Here is an 18,158-nt window from a genome sequence, read left to right as displayed (position 1 = left end):
GGGGCACGCGAGTTGCCACGCGCGCTCACGTTCACGCGACGGGGCACGCGAGTTGCCACGCGTGCTCACGTTCACGCGACGGGCACGCGAGTTGCCACGCGCGCTCACGTTCACGCGACGGGGCACGCAAGTTGCCACGCGCGCTCACGTTCACGCGACGGGGCACGCGAGTTGCCACGCGCGCTCACGTTCACGCGACGGGGCACGCAAGTTGCCACGCGCGCTCACGTTCACGCGACGGGGCACGCAAGTTGCCACGCGCGCTCACGTTCACGCGACGGGGCACGCGAGTTGCCACGCGCGCTCACGTTCACGCGACGGGGCACGCGAGTTGCCACGCGTGCTCACGTTCACGCGACGGGGCACGCGAGTTGCCACGCGCGCTCACGTTCACGCGACGGGGCACGCAAGTTGCCACGCGCGCTCACGTTCACGCGACGGGGCACGCGAGTTGCCACGCGCGCTCACGTTCACGCGACGGGGCACGCGAGTTGCCACGCGCGCTCACGTTCACGCGACGGGGCACGCGAGTTGCCACGCGTGCTCACGTTCACGCGACGGGCACGCGAGTTGCCACGCGCGCTCACGTTCACGCGACGGGGCATGCCGGCGGTGCGCCCGCCGAGGGGACGGGGCGGCAAACGTCGCCGGGTAGCGTGGCGACCGCGTTGTTGGCACGCGGGGCGGAGGGCAAACGGGGGGGGGGGGGGGGGCGGTGGTTATTTTTGGGCACCGCTCTTCCGACCGCGCTGGCCAAAGGCGAGGGCGGCGGCGGCACCTCGTGACCCTCGTGACCCTCGTGACCCTCGTGACCCTCGTGACCCTCGTGACCCGCCCCATCGACCGGGTCGTGGTGGTGGACACTCGTTTGTTGGTTGGCTTAGTGCCACCCGGGCGGGCGTGGGTGGGGGGTTACGCAGAACGACCGAGCAGCCTTTGACCTCTTGACCTCTTGGCCTCTTGACCTCTCCTAACCCGGAGAGGCCGTGGGGGGTGGTGGGGGTGGGGCGTAAACGACAGGGGTTCACGCCTGGAGGTCGCGACCCCGAGCGACCTGCGCGACCCCCAGCAGGGGGTAGGCGAACACGTTCCAGAGCGCGGCAAACGCCACGAACGCCAGCGCCGGTCCCAGCGCCAGCCACCAGGCCAGCGGGCAGCCGCCGGAGGAGGAGCGCCGGCGGGTGACACCACCGCCTCCACCGTTCTCACCGCCACCTCCTCCGTTGTCGTCCACCTCGTCCTCCACTTCGTCCTCCTCCTCCTCCTCCTCCTCCTCGTCGCCCTCGTCCGGGTTGCGGTGTCGCCGGTGCCGGCGCCGGTGCAGGCAGGGCAGGAGGGGGCACCGCCGGCAGCGGGCACCGCCGCCGCCGCCTGTGCCCGTGCCCAGCGCCGCGGCTCCCAGCGTGACCCCCAGCAGCGAGCCCGCCACGTGGGCCGCGAAGCCCGGCTGGGGCGGCACCGCCGCCGAGAAGCGGCACCACACGGCACGGCCAACCTCGGCACTCACTGGGGGGAGGGGGGGTGGGGTGGGGTGGGGGGTGGGGGTGGGGGTGTGGGGTGGTGGGGGGGGGGTGGGGTGGTGGGGGTAGTGGGGGGTGGGGGTGGGGGGTGGTGGGGAGGGTGGGGGGGTGGTGGGGAGGGTGGGGGGGGGTGGTGTGGGTGGGAGGTCAGGGTTGGTGGTGGGTGGGGGGGGGAGTGGTGGGGGGGTGGTGAGGCCGGGAGTAGTGGGGTGAGTAGTGGGGGGGGGGGAGTGGTGGGGGGCCAGGGTGGGTGGTGGGGGGGGGGGGAGTGGTGGGGGGCCAGGGTGGGTGGTGGGGGTTAGCAGCAATTCCCTGCTCACAACCACCAACACCCAGTAACGATTATCCGAAACGGTCCTGGGCCTCCCCTAGGTGGACTCAGCCTCAAATGAGTACCCGGTGTGGTGTGTAATAAACATCACCACTGGGGAGACAAAGGCGGCCGGGCGTGGTGCTGGCCACCCACCCCCTCGTGTGTCGTGCCTGTCTTCATAGGTCCGACTCGCTAACAGCACTTGCCCCAATGGTCTGTAAAGGCTACACGGGGGATCTTTGTCTTTAGGGGGTTGTGGGGGGGGCAGGGCAGGGGCCGGGTTGAGGGGGTGAGCAGTGAGGGGGGGAAACCGATCGAGACGATATCACACCACAGACACCACACACACACCACACACACACACCACACACACACACACCACACACACACCACACACACACCACACACACACACACCACACACACACCACACACACACACCACACACACACCACACACACCACACAACACACACACACCACCCACACACACCACACACACCACACACACACCACACACACACACACCACACCACACACACCACACACACCACACACACCACACACACACCACACACACACCACACACACACACCACACACACTACACACACCACACACACACCACACACATACACACACCACACACACACCACACACACACACCACACACACCACACACCACACACATACACACACCACACACACACACCACACACACACACACCACACACACACACCACACACACCACACACACACACCACACACACACACCACACACACACACCACACACACACCACACACACCACACACACACCACACACACACACACCACACACACACCACACACACACCACACACACACACACCACACACACTACACACACCACACACGCCACACACACACCACACACCACCCACACACACCACACACACACACCACCCACACACACCACACACACGCCACACGCCACCCACACGCGTGTGGTGATGATGCTGCGCTGGTAGTGGCACACAAATGCCCCCTGCACCGTTCCCTGTTGTAATGCGCACGGCGGTTGCGCTGGGGGTGGTGGTGGTGGTGGCCGCGGTGGTGACGGTGGTGGTGGTCGCGGCGATGGTGGTGGTGGCGGCGGCAGTGGTGGTGGTGGTGGCAGTGGTGGTGGTGGTGGCAGTGGTGGTGGTGGTGGCAGTGGTGGTGGTCGCGGCGATGGTGGTGGTGGTGGTGGCGGCGGCAGTGGTGGTGGTGGTGGTGGCAGTGGTGGTGGCAGTGGTGGTGGTGGCGGCGATGGTGGTAGTGGCTGTGGTGGTGGCGGCCGCAGTGGTGGTGGCGGCAGTGGTGGTGGTGGTGGCAGTGGTGGTGGTGGCGGCGATGGTGGTAGTGGCTGTGGTGGTGGCGGCCGCAGTGGTGGTGGCGGCAGTGGTGGTGGTGGTGGCAGTGGTGGTGGTGGCGGCGATGGTGGTAGTGGCTGTGGTGGTGGCGGCCGTAGTGGTGGTGGCGGCCGTAGTGGTGGTGGCGGCAGTGGTGGTGCTGGTGGTGGTGGTAGTGGTGGTGGTGGCGGTGGTGGTAGTGGTGGTGGTGGCAGTGGTGGTAGTGGCGGTGGTGGTGGTAGTGGTGGTGGTGGTAGTGTTGGCGGCTGCAGTGGTGGTGGTGGCGGTGGTGGAAGTGGTGGTGGTGGTGGTGGAAGTGGTGGTGGTGGGGATGGCGGTACTGGTGGCGGTGGCTGTGGTGGTGGTGGTGGTAGTGGTGGCGGTGGTGGTAGTGGTAGTGGTGGTAGTAGTGGTAGTGGTGGTAGTGGTGGCGGTGGTGGTGGTGGTGGTGGTGGTAGTGGTGGTGGGGGTCGGTAGATCACCGCACAGACGTTGAGAAACTCCCTGCTACCGCTTTGTGAGAAGTCAGCAGGCTGTACCCCGCCCCCCGCCATATGAATGTGGAATTTCCGCTGTGCCACTTACTGCCCAGCACGGCAATGGCGAGGCACAAGGGTTTGGCGGTGCAGGAAACATCCGACCAGTGCTGCAAAGACAACAACAACAACACAACGATACAGACCAAAACACAACAACAATTGGCAACAGTACACAAAAACAATAATACGGAACAATACACAACACAACAATAATGCACAACAACAAATAGCAAGAGCAATAAACAATGGAAAATGAGGACAATAAACTAACAAAGACGATAATAATTAATAACAACAACAACGCAGGAGGAAATCGTGGGTTCGAACCCGAACCGTGACGACGCCTGCTGCTGTATATGTGGAGTTTGTGTCTCTCTCATCATCATCATCACGGTGGCTAGGAGATGTTAACTCCCTCGCCTGGTACGCAGGAGGGCATGGGTTCTAACCGGACCCTGACGCCTGCTGCTGTATATGTGGAGTTTGTGTGTCTCTCTCTCTCTCATCAACATCACGGTGGCTAGGAGATGTTAACTACCTCGCCTGGTATACAGGAGGTCGTGGGTTTGATCTCGACCCTGACGCCTGCTGCTGTATATTTGGAGTTTGTGTGTCTCTCTCTCATCATCATCATCACGGTGGCTAGGAGATGTTAACTACCTCGCTTGGTACGCAGGAGGTCATGGGTTCTAACCAGACCCTGACGGCTGCTGCTGTATATTTGGAGTTTGCGTGTCTCTCTCTCATCATCATCATCACGGTGGCTAGGAGATGTTAACTCCCTCGCCTGGTACGCAGGAGGGCATGGGTTCTAACCGGACCCTGACGCCTGCTGCTGTATATGTGGAGTTTGCGTGTCTCTCTCTCATCATCATCATCACGGTGGCTAGGAGATGTTAACTACCTCGCCCGGTGTACAGGAGGTCGTGGGTTCGAACTCGGACCGTGACGCCTGCTGCTGTGTATGTGGAGTTTGCGTGTCTCTCTCTCATCATTATCATCATCACGGTGGCTAGGAGATGTTAACTACCTCGCCTGGTGTACAGGAGGTCGTGGGTTCTAACCGGACCCTGACGCCTGCTGCTGTATATTTGGAGTTTGCGTGTCTCTCTCTCTCTCCCCGTGGTGGTTGCGTGGTTTTTTCCTCGGGGCCCTCCGGCTTTTCCGTCCCACATTTAGAATCGACGTCACGTGTTCACAGCTATTTGGCTGCTGCTTTGAATTTACACGCGACGACGACGACGACGACGAGAAGCCACTTCCGTGAAGCTCTCATTTGTGATGGCCAGGTTCGCTTCTTAAAACAGAGCTGTGTAGCTTAGTGGCCCATTACCTGTGTAGTGGGTTCGAACTAGGTGCACACACACACGGAGCTTGGGGGGCAACACTATTTATTAAACGGTAAGTAACATAACACCGTACATGAGGTGGTGACCACCTTCCTCAACTCACTAACACTCTGGGACACGACACAGACTGGACCAGGCAGGCAATGGCCTGCCTGGCCCAGGACGACGACCCATGATGTCTTCACTTCGGAGTACACAGTCACACACAGACACACGCCTCCCTTCCCAGGCCACGCCTCCCTTCCCAGGCCACGCCTCCCTTCCCAGGCCACGCCTCCCTTCCCAGGCCACGCCTCCCTGCCTAGGCCACGCCTCCCTTCCCAGGCCACGCCTCCCTGGCCAGGCCACGCCTCCCTTTCCAGGCCACGCCTCCCTTCCCAGGCCACGCCTCCCTTCCCAGGCCACGCCTCCCTTCCCAAGCCACGCCTCCCTTCCCCCACCTCACGGGAGGTCTGGGTCCCTGCACCACGTGACCCCCCAGGCACCCCCTTGGGGCCCCCCAGCCCTCGTACGGGCCGACACAGAAGTGGCGTCTAATGTCACTACACCTGGTATAACAAAACATATAAATAAATTTAGTTTTAGGGGATGAGGGTCAAGATGAGGTTCGAGGTGAGGGTCGAGATGGAGGTCAAGGGGGGGGGGGGGTCGGAGTGAGGGTCAAGGTGAGAGTCGAGGTGAGGGGGTGAGGGTGGAGGCGAGGGTCAAAGGTCAGGGTCGAGGTTAGGTCAAGGTGAGGGCGTGAAGGTGAAGGCAAGGGTCAAACGTCAGGGTCGAGGTTAGGGTCAAGGTGAGGGGGTGAGGGTGGAGGCAAGGTTCAAAGGTCAGGGTCGAGGTTAGGGTCGAGGTGAGGGCGTGAAGGTGGAGGCGAGGGTCAAAGGTCAGAGTCGAGGCTAGAGTCGATATGAGGTTGGAGGCGAGAGTCAAAGGTCAGGGTCGAGGTTAGGTCAAGGTGAGGGGGTGGGGGTGGAGGCGAGGGTCAAAGGTCAGAGTCGAGGCTAGAGTCGATATGAGGTTGGAGGCGAGGGTCAAAGGTCAGGGTCGAGGTTAGGTCAAGATGAGGGTGTGAGGGTGGAGGCGAGGGTCAAAGGTCAGGGTCGAGGTGAGGGTCGATATGAGGGTGGAGGCGAGGGTCAAAGTCATGGTCGAGGTTAGGTCAAGGTGAGGGGGTGAGGGTGGAGGCGAGGGTCAAAGGTCAGGGTTGAGGTTAGGGTCGAGGTGAGAGTTGATATGAGGGTGGAGGCGAGGGTCACGGTGAGTGTCGGGGTGAGTGTCGGGGTGAGTGTCGTGGTGAGTGTCGTGGTGAGTGTCGGGGTGAGGCTCACCAGCACCACGTGGGTGAGGTGAGCGGACAGCAGGGCGTACACGCCCCCGGAGGCTCCCACCAGCGGAGCCGACATGTCGATGACGGACGAAACCAGGGAACCTGCACACACAAAGACAAAGATCCCCCCCCCCCCGTATAGCCTTCACAGACTGTAGGGGCAAGTGCTGTTAGCGAGCACCTATGAAGGCCGGCACGGCACACGACGGGGTGGGTGGCCAGCACCACGCCCGGCCGCCTTTGTCTCCCCAGTGGCGATGTTTACTACACACCGCACCGGGTACTCATTTGAGTCTGAACCTGAACGTCACAGGTGTTGGTGGCCACACAACAAAAACACACAACTGCGTTTCGTACCTCACCTTCGTGTGTGTCTCACCTGTGTCTGTCTCACCGTGTGTGTCTCACCGTGTGTGTGTGTCACTCTGTGTGTGTGTCTCACTCTGTGTGTGTGTCTCACCTGTGTGTGTGTCTCACTGTGTGTGTGTGTGTCTCTCTCTGTGTGTGTGTGTGTCTCACCTGTGTGACTCTTGACTCACCTGCAAGCACGCCGGCCAGGTAGAGCGCCAGCACGGGCACCCTGTGTGTGTGTCTCTCTCTCTCTCTATGTGTGTGTCTCTCTGTGTGTGTGTCTCTCTCTGTGTGTGTGTCTCTGTGTGTGTGTGTCTCTCTGTGTGTGTGTCTCTCTCTGTGTGTGTCACCGTGTGTGTGTGTCTCTCTGTGTGTGTGTCTCTCTCTCTGTGTGTGTGTCTCACCTGTGTGACTCTTGACTCACCTGCAAGCACGCCGGCCAGGTAGAGCGCCAGCACGGGCACCCTGTGTGTGTGTCTCTCTCTCTCTATGTCTGTGTCTCTGTGTGTGTGTCTCTCTCTGTGTGTGTCTCACCTGTGTGTGTGTGTCACTGTGTGTGTGTCTCTCTGTGTGTGTGTGTCTCACCTGTGTGACTCTTGACTCACCTGCAAGCACGCCGGCCAGGTAGAGCGCCAGCACGGGCACCCTGTGTGTGTGTCTCTCTCTCTCTATGTCTGTGTCTCTGTGTGTGTGTCTCTCTCTGTGTGTGTCTCACCTGTGTGTGTGTGTCACTGTGTGTGTGTCTCTCTGTGTGTGTGTGTGTCTCACCTGTGTGACTCTTGACTCACCTGCAAGCACGCCGGCCAGGTAGAGCGCCAGCACGGGCACCGTGCCGTGCGCCATCTCTAGCGGCACCCCCAGCAGCAGCTGCAGCGACACGTTGAAGGCCACGTGTGCCAGGCTGAGACACACACACAGGGGGTACAAGGGGGATACACAGGGGGTGTATCTGTGTGTCTGTGTGTTTGTGTGTCTGTGTGTATCTGTGTGTGACTGTGTGTCTGTGTGTGTCTGTGTGTATCCGTGTGTCTGTGTATCTGTGTGTGTCTGTGTGACTGTGTGTCTGTGTGTCTGTATGTGTCTGTGTGTGTCTGTGTATCTGTGTGTGATTGTGTGTCTGTATGTCTGTGTGTCTGTGTATCTGTGTGTGACTGTGTCAGTGTGTCTGTGTGTCTGTGTATCTGTGTGTGACTGTGTGTCTGTATGTCTGTGTGTCTGTGTATCTGTGTGTGACTGTGTCAGTGTGTCTGTGTGTCTGTGTATCTGTGTGTGTGACTGTGTGTCTGTGTGTCTGTGTGTCTGTGTACGGGACGGGGGCCACACTCCCCGTACCCACAATGCCATGCGGGTGCCCCACATTCCCACAATGCCGTGCGTGCGCCCTACATACCCACACTGGAACATCGGCCTCGAATGATCCACCGTCGCCCCCGATCCCCTGCCCCGCGATCACCCCACCACCTCCTGCGTCCACCCCCCACGTCCACCCTACCCCCCACGTCCACCCCACCACCCCCCGCGTCCACCCCACCACCCCCCGCGTCCACCCCACCACCCCCCGCGTCCACCCCACCACCCCCGACGTCCACCCCACCACCCCCCGCGTCCACCCCACCACCCCCGACGTCCACCCCACCACCTCCCGCGTCCACCCCACCACCCCCCGCGTCCACCCCACCACCCCCCGCGTCCACCCCACCACCCCCGACGTCCACCCCACCACCTCCCGCGTCCACCCCACCACCCCCCGCGTCCACCCCACCACCCCCCGCGTCCACCCCACCACCCCCCGCGTCCACCCCACCACCCCCCGCGTCCACCCCACCACCCCCCGCGTCCACCCCACCACCCCCCGCGTCCACCCCACCACCCCCCGCGTCCACCCCACCACCCCCCGCGTCCACCCCACCACCCCCCACGTGTCTACCCCACCACCTCCCGCGTCCACCCCACCACCCCCCGCGTCCACCCCACCACCCCCCGCGTCCACCCCACCACCCCCCGCGTCCACCCCACCACCCCCCGCGTCCACCCCACCACCCCCCGCGTCCACCCCACCACCCCCCGCGTCCACCCCACCACCCCCCGCGTCCACCCCACCACCCCCCGCGTCCACCCCACCACCCCCCGCGTCCACCCCACCACCCCCCGCGTCCACCCCACCACCCCCCGCGTCCACCCCACCACCCCCCGCGTCCACCCCACCACCCCCCGCGTCCACCCCACCACCCCCCGCGTCCACCCCACCACCCCCCGCGTCCACCCCACCACCCCCCGCGTCCACCCCACCACCCCCCGCGTCCACCCCACCACCCCCCGCGTCCACCCCACCACCCCCCGCGTCCACCCCACCACCCCCCGCGTCCACCCCACCACCTCCCGCGTCCACCCCACCACCCCCCGCGTCCACCCCACCACCCCCCGCGTCCACCCCACCACCCCCCGCGTCCACCCCACCACCCCCCGCGTCCACCCCACCACCCCCCGCGTCCACCCCACCACCCCCCGCGTCCACCCCACCACCTCCCGCGTCCACCCCACCACCCCCCGCGTCCACCCCACCACCCCCCGCGTCCACCCCACCACCCCCCGCGTCCACCCCACCACCCCCCGCGTCCACCCCACCACCCCCCGCGTCCACCCCACCACCCCCCGCGTCCACCCCACCACCCCCCGCGTCCACCCCACCACCCCCCGCGTCCACCCCACCACCCCCCGCGTCCACCCCACCACCACCCCACGTGTCTACCCCGGTGTACGTGGGGGGCGACCTTACCCAGAGTGCACCAGCGCGTAAGTGATTAGCCTCCAGATCTGTTGGCGGTGCTGGGGGCTGTAGACGAGCGGCAGGAGGAGGTAGTCGGGGTTCGCCGTCTGGAGCAGCCACGCGTGGAGACGCATCGCGCAGTACGCGTACACGCACACCTGCACCACCACCACCACAACCGCAGTCACCACCGTAGTCACCACCACCGTCGCAGTCACCACCACCACAACCGTCACCGCCACCGTCACCACCACCGTTGTCACCACCGTCACCACCACCGTCACCACCACCACCACCACCACAACCGCAGTCACCACCGTAGTCACCACAGTCACCACCACCGTAGTCACCACCACCGCCGCAGTCACCACCACCACAACCGTCACCGCCACCGTCACCACCACCGTTGTCACCACCATCACCACCACCGTTGTCACCACCACCACTACCACCGCAGTCACCACCACCACCACAACCACAGTCACCACCACCGTAGTCACCACCGACACCGACACCGCCATCACCGTCACCACCACCGTCGCCACCACCACCACCGCAGTCACCACCACCGCCGTCGCCACCACCACAACAACCGTCACCACCGCAGTCACCACCACCGCAGTCACCACCTTCACCACCACCATCATGACCGACGCCACCACCTTCACCACAACTGTCACCACCACTACCACCACCACCGTCGCCACCACCGTCACCACCACCGCCACCACCACCGTCACCACCGTTGCCACCACCGTCACCACCATGACCACCGCAACCACCGCCACCACCGCCGCCACCGCCGCCACCACCGTTGCCACCAACGTCACCACCATAACTGTCACCACCACCGTCACCACCATCACCATCGTCTCCGTCACCACCACCACAGCTATCACCATCGCCACTACCGCCGCCCCCATCGCCGTCACCACCACCGCCACCACCGTCACCACCACCACGGTCACCACCCCCAACACCACCGCCACCACCACCGTCACCACCACCACCACCGTCAACACCACCGCCGTCACCACCGCCACCGTCACCGTCACCGCCACCACCGTCACTGCCACCACCACCACCGTCACCACCGCCACCACCACCACCACCGCCACCGTCACCACCACCACCGCCACCACCACCACCGCCACCGTCACCACCACAACCACCGTCACCGCCACCACCACCACCGTCACCACCACCGCCACCGTCACCACCACAACCACCGTCACCGCCACCACCGTCACCACCACCGTCACCACCGCCACCACCACCGTCACCACCACCGTCACCACCGTCACCACCGCACCTGTGCGAGGCTGACTGCGAGCATGGCGAGGGCGGGCGGGCGGCAGGAGTACGATGCCACGAAGCGAGCGCGCCGGGCCGGCGCCACCAGCGTGGCAGCCGCCACCAGCGGCAGCAGCAGGCGGCGGGCTGCGCGCTGGGCACGCGGCACGCGGCGGCGTCTTCGCCCCACCGTCACCGCTCGCATGAAGCTGCTGGAGCGTCGCGTGTGCAGCTGGGACACGGAGACACGAGGAGAGAGAGGAGGTGGTGGTGGTGACGGTGGTGGTGATGGTGGTGTTGGTGGTGGTGGTGGTGGCGTCGCCCCACCGTCACCGCTCGCATGAAGCTGCTGGAGCGTCGCGTGTGCAGCTGGGACACGGAGACACGGGGAGACGGGGAGAGAGGTGGTGGTGCTGGTGGTGCTGGTGGTGGTGATGGTGGTGATGGTGGTGCTGGTGGTGCTGGTGGTGGTGCTGGTGGTGGTGATAGTGGTGCTGGTGGTGCTGGTGGTGCTGCTGGTGCTGGTGGTGCTGGTGGTGGTGATGGTGGTGATGGTGGTGATGGTGGTGGTGCTGGTGGTGCTGGTGGTGCTGGTGGTGGTGCTGGTGGTGGTGCTGGTGGTGATGGTGGTGTCCAGCAAAACAACCCCCTACCTTCTCGCGGTGCCGGACGGGCAACACTGTCGTGGGCAGTGCTGTGGGGGGAGGGCCAATGCCCATTGGCCTCTCCCCTCATGGCGTCTGTGACCACCACAGTGGCTAAACGGGGGCTCTGGACGGGTGCGAGGGGCTGGTAACCCCTCCACCTTCAATTAATTACCACGAGACTACGATATCAACATAAAAATGTAACAAATAAGCTTGTGCCGGAGGCCCCGGGGGGACAGGCTTCTATGACGTCTCCTGGCCAAACCCCAATTGGCGGAGCCAGGAGATTGAATCTTCACCCTCGGGGCTCCTCCAGAAACAACATAAAACCACTACGGATGGCCACGTCGAATGTTCGAACGCTCACTGCGGAGGAGAGGCTGCCACTCCTTTGTCGGGAGCCGGACTGGTACCGCCTGGATCTCTGTGGCATTCAGGAGGTCCGGTGGACCGGTTCTGGCTCCTGCCACCATGAGGGGTGGACAGTCCTCTACTCGGGGCAGGAGACTGCCAAACAACAGGATGTGGCTCTTCTTCTGAACAAAAGAATGAAGGGGGCGTGGGAGCATGGCGGTGAGGTGTGGGAAGCTGTAAGCCCCAGGATACATTGGGCTCGCCTTCCCATCAACCGGAGGCGAGGAGTGGTGGTCGTGGTTACTTATGCCCCCACCGAAGACGAACATCCGTGGAGGGATGCAGGCAAAGCCGATGAGTCAGACGCTTTCTATGACCTCCTGTCACAGGTGCTGGCTAAAGTGGCCACTCGGGACAGAGTCATCTTGTTGGGTGACTTCAATGCCCGAGTTGGTCATGATGCTGGCACCTGGTCTGGAGTGATTGGAAGGCATGGGCCAGATCAGCTCAATAACAACGGTAGGAGGCTGCTAGATTTTTGTGCAGCTCATGGGCTTGTAATTACCAATACGCTCTTCCGGCATCGGGGCATCCACACAACATCATGGCTGCATGCTGGGTCCAAGTAAGAACATCTGCTGGACTACATAGTGATGGACCAGAGGATGCGAGCCCATGTCCTTGACACCAGGACCTACCGTGGAGCTGATCTGCCCTCTGACCATCGACTAGTCATCTGTAAGATGCGCCTGCCATTCTTCCACTCCGGTGGTGGGTGTACACCCAGGACCCCTTTCAAACCAAAAGTGGCATGGTCTCAGTTAGCTGATGAAAGTTGCAAGTGAGAATTTCATCATCGCTTGCAGCTGGGGTTGGCATCGTCCCCCACTCCTCCTGATGTCGAGGGTAAATGGGCGAGGTTTAGGACTGTGACTCATGCAGCTGCAATGGCTGCTTTGGGTACGCGGTCCAGACCTCCCCAGAAACCCTGGCTGACAGAGGAGGTGTTCAGGTTAGTTGAGAAAAAGCGACAGGCCCACTCTCATCGGCTACAGCATCCCACGTCAGAGAATGAGGAGGTTTACCGCAGCCTTCGCTCGGAGGTTCTGAGAGCCGTAAGGCGCGGCAAGGATGGGTGGTGGTCGCGGGTTGCTGAGGAGATGGAGTCTGCCTCATTGGCCCGCGATCACAAATCACTATTTAACTCCATGGGTTTAACCAGGCTGGATTGTGTGAGGAGCTCACAAATCCTTGAAAGATCTGGGCAAAGTCCCATCGGTGAGCTCCTCCGGCAGGCAAGGCTGCGTTGGCTGGGTCATGTAGCCCGCATGCCCAGCCACCACATGCCTAAACAGCTTTTGTTCCACCGGATCGAGGGGGCTAAACGGGCGCGGCACGGGCTAGAGAAGAGATGGAGTGATGTGGTACAGGAGGACGTGGAGCTGAGTGGACTTGCCGATGACTGGTACCAGCGGTGTCAAGATCGGCCTCTGTGGAGGAGGCTCGTGAAGGACGCTACTGGGCAGTTGGAGGCAGTCGCCCTCCAACAACAACGGAGGGCGGAGGAGCGACGCTCACAACAACGAGCGGAGCGCCGGGTGGCTAAAGCACAGCAAGTTGGCACAGTAGGGGGCACAGGTGGTGAATCAGCCGGTCATCTCGGTCATCTCGGTCAGTCGACCCGTGGCACCTGCTGGGTCTGCCCCGTGACCTCCTGCCAGCGGGCGTTCGACACTTCACGTGGCCTCAAGGTGCACTTGGCCTGGCACAAGCGTCGTGGTGACCTCACCGCCACTTAGTGTCGAATGGCGGTTGTTGTTGTTGGTGGTGGTGGTGGTACTGGTGGTGCTGGTGATGCTGGTGATGCTGCCGACAATGCTGATGCTGCACATGCTGCTACCGATGATGCTGCATCTCATGCTCGTGATGCTGACGATGATGCTGATGATACTGCTGATGATTTATGCTGATGATGCTGCTGCTGCTCTAGCTGCTGATGCTGCCGCCGATGCTGCCAATTCTGCCCATGCTGGTGATGCTGAATCTCGTGCTGGTGATGCTGCTGCTCATGACCACAGCTGATGATGATGACGGAGATGCTGATCCTGCTGATGATGATGATGCTGATCCTGCTGATCCTGCTGATAACACTGCTGCTGCTGCTGCATCTCACGCTGCTGCCGCTTCTCTAGCTGCTGATGCTGCTGCTGCTGCTGCTGACGACGCTGCTGCCGCTGCTCTAGCTGCTGATGCTGCTGCTGCTGCTGACGACGCTGCTGCCGCTGCTCTAGCTGCTGCTGCTGCTGCTGATGATGCTGATGACGCTGCTGCTGCTGCTGCTGACGACGCTGCTGCCGGGCCGCACCAGGTGCACGAACTCGCGGTAGGAGATGGTGCCGTCGCGCGCCGACAGTGCGAGCAGCAGCGCCAACTTGGCGGGCTCCAGGTCGGGCAGCCAGGCTCGCAGGGCGCGGCACAGCGCCTCCAGGCCCACGTAGCCCGTGCCCGCCACGTCGCACTGCACGCACGCACACGCACACACGCACGCATACACGCGCACGCGCACGCATACACGCGCACGCGCACGCACGCACACACGCATGCACGCACGCACACGCATGCACACACACGCACGCACGCACACACGCGCACACGCACGCACGCACACACGCACGCACACACAACAACAACAACAACCGCCATTCGCCACTAAGTGGCGGTGACGTCACCACGACGCTTGTGCCAGGCCAAGTGCACCTTGAGGCTACCACGTGAAGTGTCGAACGCCCGCTGGCAGGAGGTCACGGGGCAGACCCAGCAGGTGCCACGGGTCGACTGACCGAGATGACCGAGATGACCGATATGACACATGCACACACGCGCACACGCACGCACGCACACACATGCACGCATGCACGCACGCACACACGCACGCACACACGCACGCACGTGCACGCACACACGCGTGCGCACCTCCGATTAGCGTGGTTTTGGCGAAGGACGTCTCTAACTCCTCTTCTGAATGAGCAGCTATTACCAAATCATCGGCATACATAACCTGGTTGACCAATAGGGAGCCATCCCTTGATCGCACCCGGGCGTCGATCAGCCTCCCATTATATCTGTACCAGATGGAAATTCCCCCGGTACAGCTATTGAAGGCTTCACGAACTACGTGGTCAAAATAGATGTTAAATCATGTGGGAGCCAGAGGACATCCCTGTCGTACCCCAAGGTGTACAGGGAAAGGCTTTGACTCCCGGCCACGTAGCTTTACCCGGGCCCGCTCACCATCATGAAGGTCCTTAATGATCGTGAGCAGAGGGTCAGGGACTCCGAAAGCACAAAGAACAACCCAGAGCCCAGGCCTACTGATGGTATCATAGGCCTTGACCCGGTCAATAAAGCAGAGATGGAGGTCTTGTTGGAATTCCCTACACCTCTGCTGTAGCAGACAGACAGAAAATATGGCATCTGTGCAGGACCGCCCTTTCCTGAAACCGCATTGGGGCTCCGCAAGCCTCTCCTCAGCGTGCCTAGCAAGGCGATGTTGAATAATCCTTGCCAGAACCTTTCCCGGCACACTGAGGAGTGAGATGGCCCTGTAGTTGTTACAGTCTGTGCGGTCCCCCTTCTTAAAGAGGGGGACCACCAGGGTATCCTTCCAATCCTGCGGAACCCGTCCAGCGGTCCAGACTGTTGTTATGATGTCATATAGAGCAGTCTGTGCACAAACGCCACCCTCCCTGAGCATTTCGCTTGGGAGATCATCTCTGCCCGGTGCTTTTCCTGGTTTCAGACTCCGGATCGCCTTCAGTACTTCCTCAACAGATGGCACCTCAGCCAGCCACTCACAGGGGGTGACTTCTTCCAAAATTGGAGGCACCGCAGCCTCAGAAGGGTTATCCCCACTTTGTGCCTTGATGTTTTCCTGGCTGAGGGATTTCCCCTCCCCCAGGACCTCACAGAAATGCTCAGCAAATCTGCAAACCTGTTCCTGGGGGTCGGAGATTGGATCACCGTTTTTCCCCTAATGATGGTAATAGGTGTGGCGCTGCAGGTTACTTTTTTGATGGAGTTAAATAGGGATTTGTGATCGCGGGCCACTGAGGCAGACTCCATCTCCTCAGCAACCCGCGACCACCACCCATCCTTGCAGCGCCTTACGGCTCTCCGAACCTTCGAGCGAAGGCTGCGGTAAACCTCCTCATTCTCTGACGTGGGATGCTGTAGGCGATGAGAGTGGGCCTGTCGCTTTTTCTCAATTAACCTGAACACCTCCTCTGTCAGCCAGGGTTTCTGGGGAGGTCTGGACCGCGTACCCAAAGCAGCCATTGCAGCTTCATGAGTCACAGTCCTAAACCTCGCCCATTTACCCTCGACATCAGGAGGAGTGGGGGACGATGCCAACCCCAGCTGCAAGCGATGATGAAATTTTCGCTTGCAACTTTCATCACCTAACTGAGACCAGGCCACTTTAGGTTGGAATGGGGTCCTGGGTGTACACCCACCACCGGAGTGGAAGAATGGCAGGCGCATCTTACAGATGACTAGTCGATGGTCAGAGGGCAGATCAGCTCCACGGTAGGTCTTGGTGTCAAGGACATGGGCTCGCATCCGCTGGTCCGTCACTATGTAGTACAGCAGATGTTCTTGCTTTGACCCATCATGCATCCATGATGTTGTGTGGATGCGCCGATGGGGGCATAAGTAACCACGACCACCACTCCTCGCCTCCGGTTGATGGGAAGGCGAGCCCAATGTATCCTGGGGCTTACAGCTTCCCACACCTCACTGCCACGCTCCCACGCCCCCTTCATTCTTTTGTTCAGAAGAAGAGCCACATCCTGTTGTTTGGCAGTCTCCTGCCCCGAGTAGAGGACTGTCCACCCCTCATGGTGGCAGGAGCCAGAACCGGTCCACCGGACCTCCTGAATGCCACAGAGATCCAGGCGGTACCGGTCCAGCTCCCGACAGAGGAGTGGCAGCCTCTCCTCCGCAGTGAGCGTTCGAACATTCCACGTGGCCATCCGTAATGGCTTTTCGTTGTTTCTGGAGGAGCCCCGAGGGTGAAGATTCAATCTCCTGGCTCCGCCAATTGGGGTTTGGCCAGGAGACGTCATAGATGCCGGTCCCCCCGGGGCCTCCGGCACAAGCTTATTAGTTACATATTCATGTTTAATTCGTAGTTTCGTGGTAATGAATTGAAGGTGGAGGGGTTACCAGCCCCTCGCACCCGTCCAGAGCCCCCGTTTAGCCACTGTGGTGGTCACAGATGCCATGAGGGGAGAGGCCAATGAGGCATTGGCCCTCCCCCCACAGCACTGTCCACGACAGTGTTGCCCATCCGGCACCGCGAGGAGGTAGGAGGTTGTTTTGCCGGACACACACACACTCTCACACACACACGCTCACACACACACACTCTCACACACACACTCTCTCTCACTCTCACACACACTCACACACACACTCTCTCTCACTCTCACACACAAACTCTCTCTCACTCTCACACACACTCACACACACACTCTCTCTCACTCTCACACACACACTCTCTCTCACTCTCACACACACTCACACACACACTCTCTCTCACTCTCACACACAAACTCTCTCTCACTCTCACACACTCTCACACACACACTCTCTCTCACTCTCACACACACTCACACACACACTCTCTCTCACTCTCACACACACTCACACACACACTCTCACACACACTCACACACACACTCTCACACACACTCTCACACACACTCACTCACACACACTCACACACTCACTCACTCTCACACACTCTCACACACACTCACACACACACTCTCACACACACACTCTCTCTCACTCTCACACACTCTCACACACACTCACACACACACTCTCACACACACTCACTCACACACACTCACACACTCTCACACACGCTCACACACACACTCTCACACACACACTCTCTCTCACTCTCACACACTCTCACACACACTCACACACTCACTCTCACACACTCTCACACACACTCACACACACACTCTTACACACACTCACTCACACACACTCACACACTCACTCACTCTCACACACACACTCTCTCTCACTCTCACACACTCTCACACACACACTCTCTCTCACTCTCACACACTCACACACACGCACTCATACACACTCTCTCACACACACACTCTCACACACACTCACTCACACACACTCACACACTCACTCACTCTCACACACACTCACACACTCACACACTCTCACACACTCTCACACACACACTCTCTCTCACTCTCACACACTCACACACACGCACTCATACACACGCACTCAC

General features: G+C 61.2%; 1 protein-coding gene across 1 annotated transcript in view; it reads right to left on the bottom strand.

The window, feature by feature from the left end:
* Positions 1-501: 501 nt before the first annotated feature.
* The window catches only part of LOC144950604 (rhomboid-related protein 1-like), a 28,979-nt gene continuing 11,322 nt past the window's right edge, over positions 502-18,158 (bottom strand). The window contains exons 2-8 of the mRNA XM_078880759.1: positions 14,193-14,345; positions 10,846-11,058; positions 9,543-9,691; positions 7,555-7,667; positions 6,417-6,517; positions 3,789-3,849; positions 502-1,506 (exon numbers count right to left, since the gene is read on the bottom strand). Coding sequence (XP_078736885.1) covers positions 1,025-1,506; positions 3,789-3,849; positions 6,417-6,517; positions 7,555-7,667; positions 9,543-9,691; positions 10,846-11,058; positions 14,193-14,345 — 1,272 coding nt within the window. The 3' untranslated portion in view covers positions 502-1,024. The remainder of the gene's footprint in view (positions 1,507-3,788; positions 3,850-6,416; positions 6,518-7,554; positions 7,668-9,542; positions 9,692-10,845; positions 11,059-14,192; positions 14,346-18,158) is intronic.

This window comes from Lampetra fluviatilis, chromosome 58 (genome assembly GCF_964198595.1).
Source record: "Lampetra fluviatilis chromosome 58, kcLamFluv1.1, whole genome shotgun sequence".
Classification (NCBI taxonomy): domain Eukaryota; kingdom Metazoa; phylum Chordata; class Hyperoartia; order Petromyzontiformes; family Petromyzontidae; genus Lampetra; species Lampetra fluviatilis.
The sequence above is the reverse complement of the archived record's forward strand: the minus strand, read 5'-3'. Positions and strand labels throughout refer to the sequence as shown.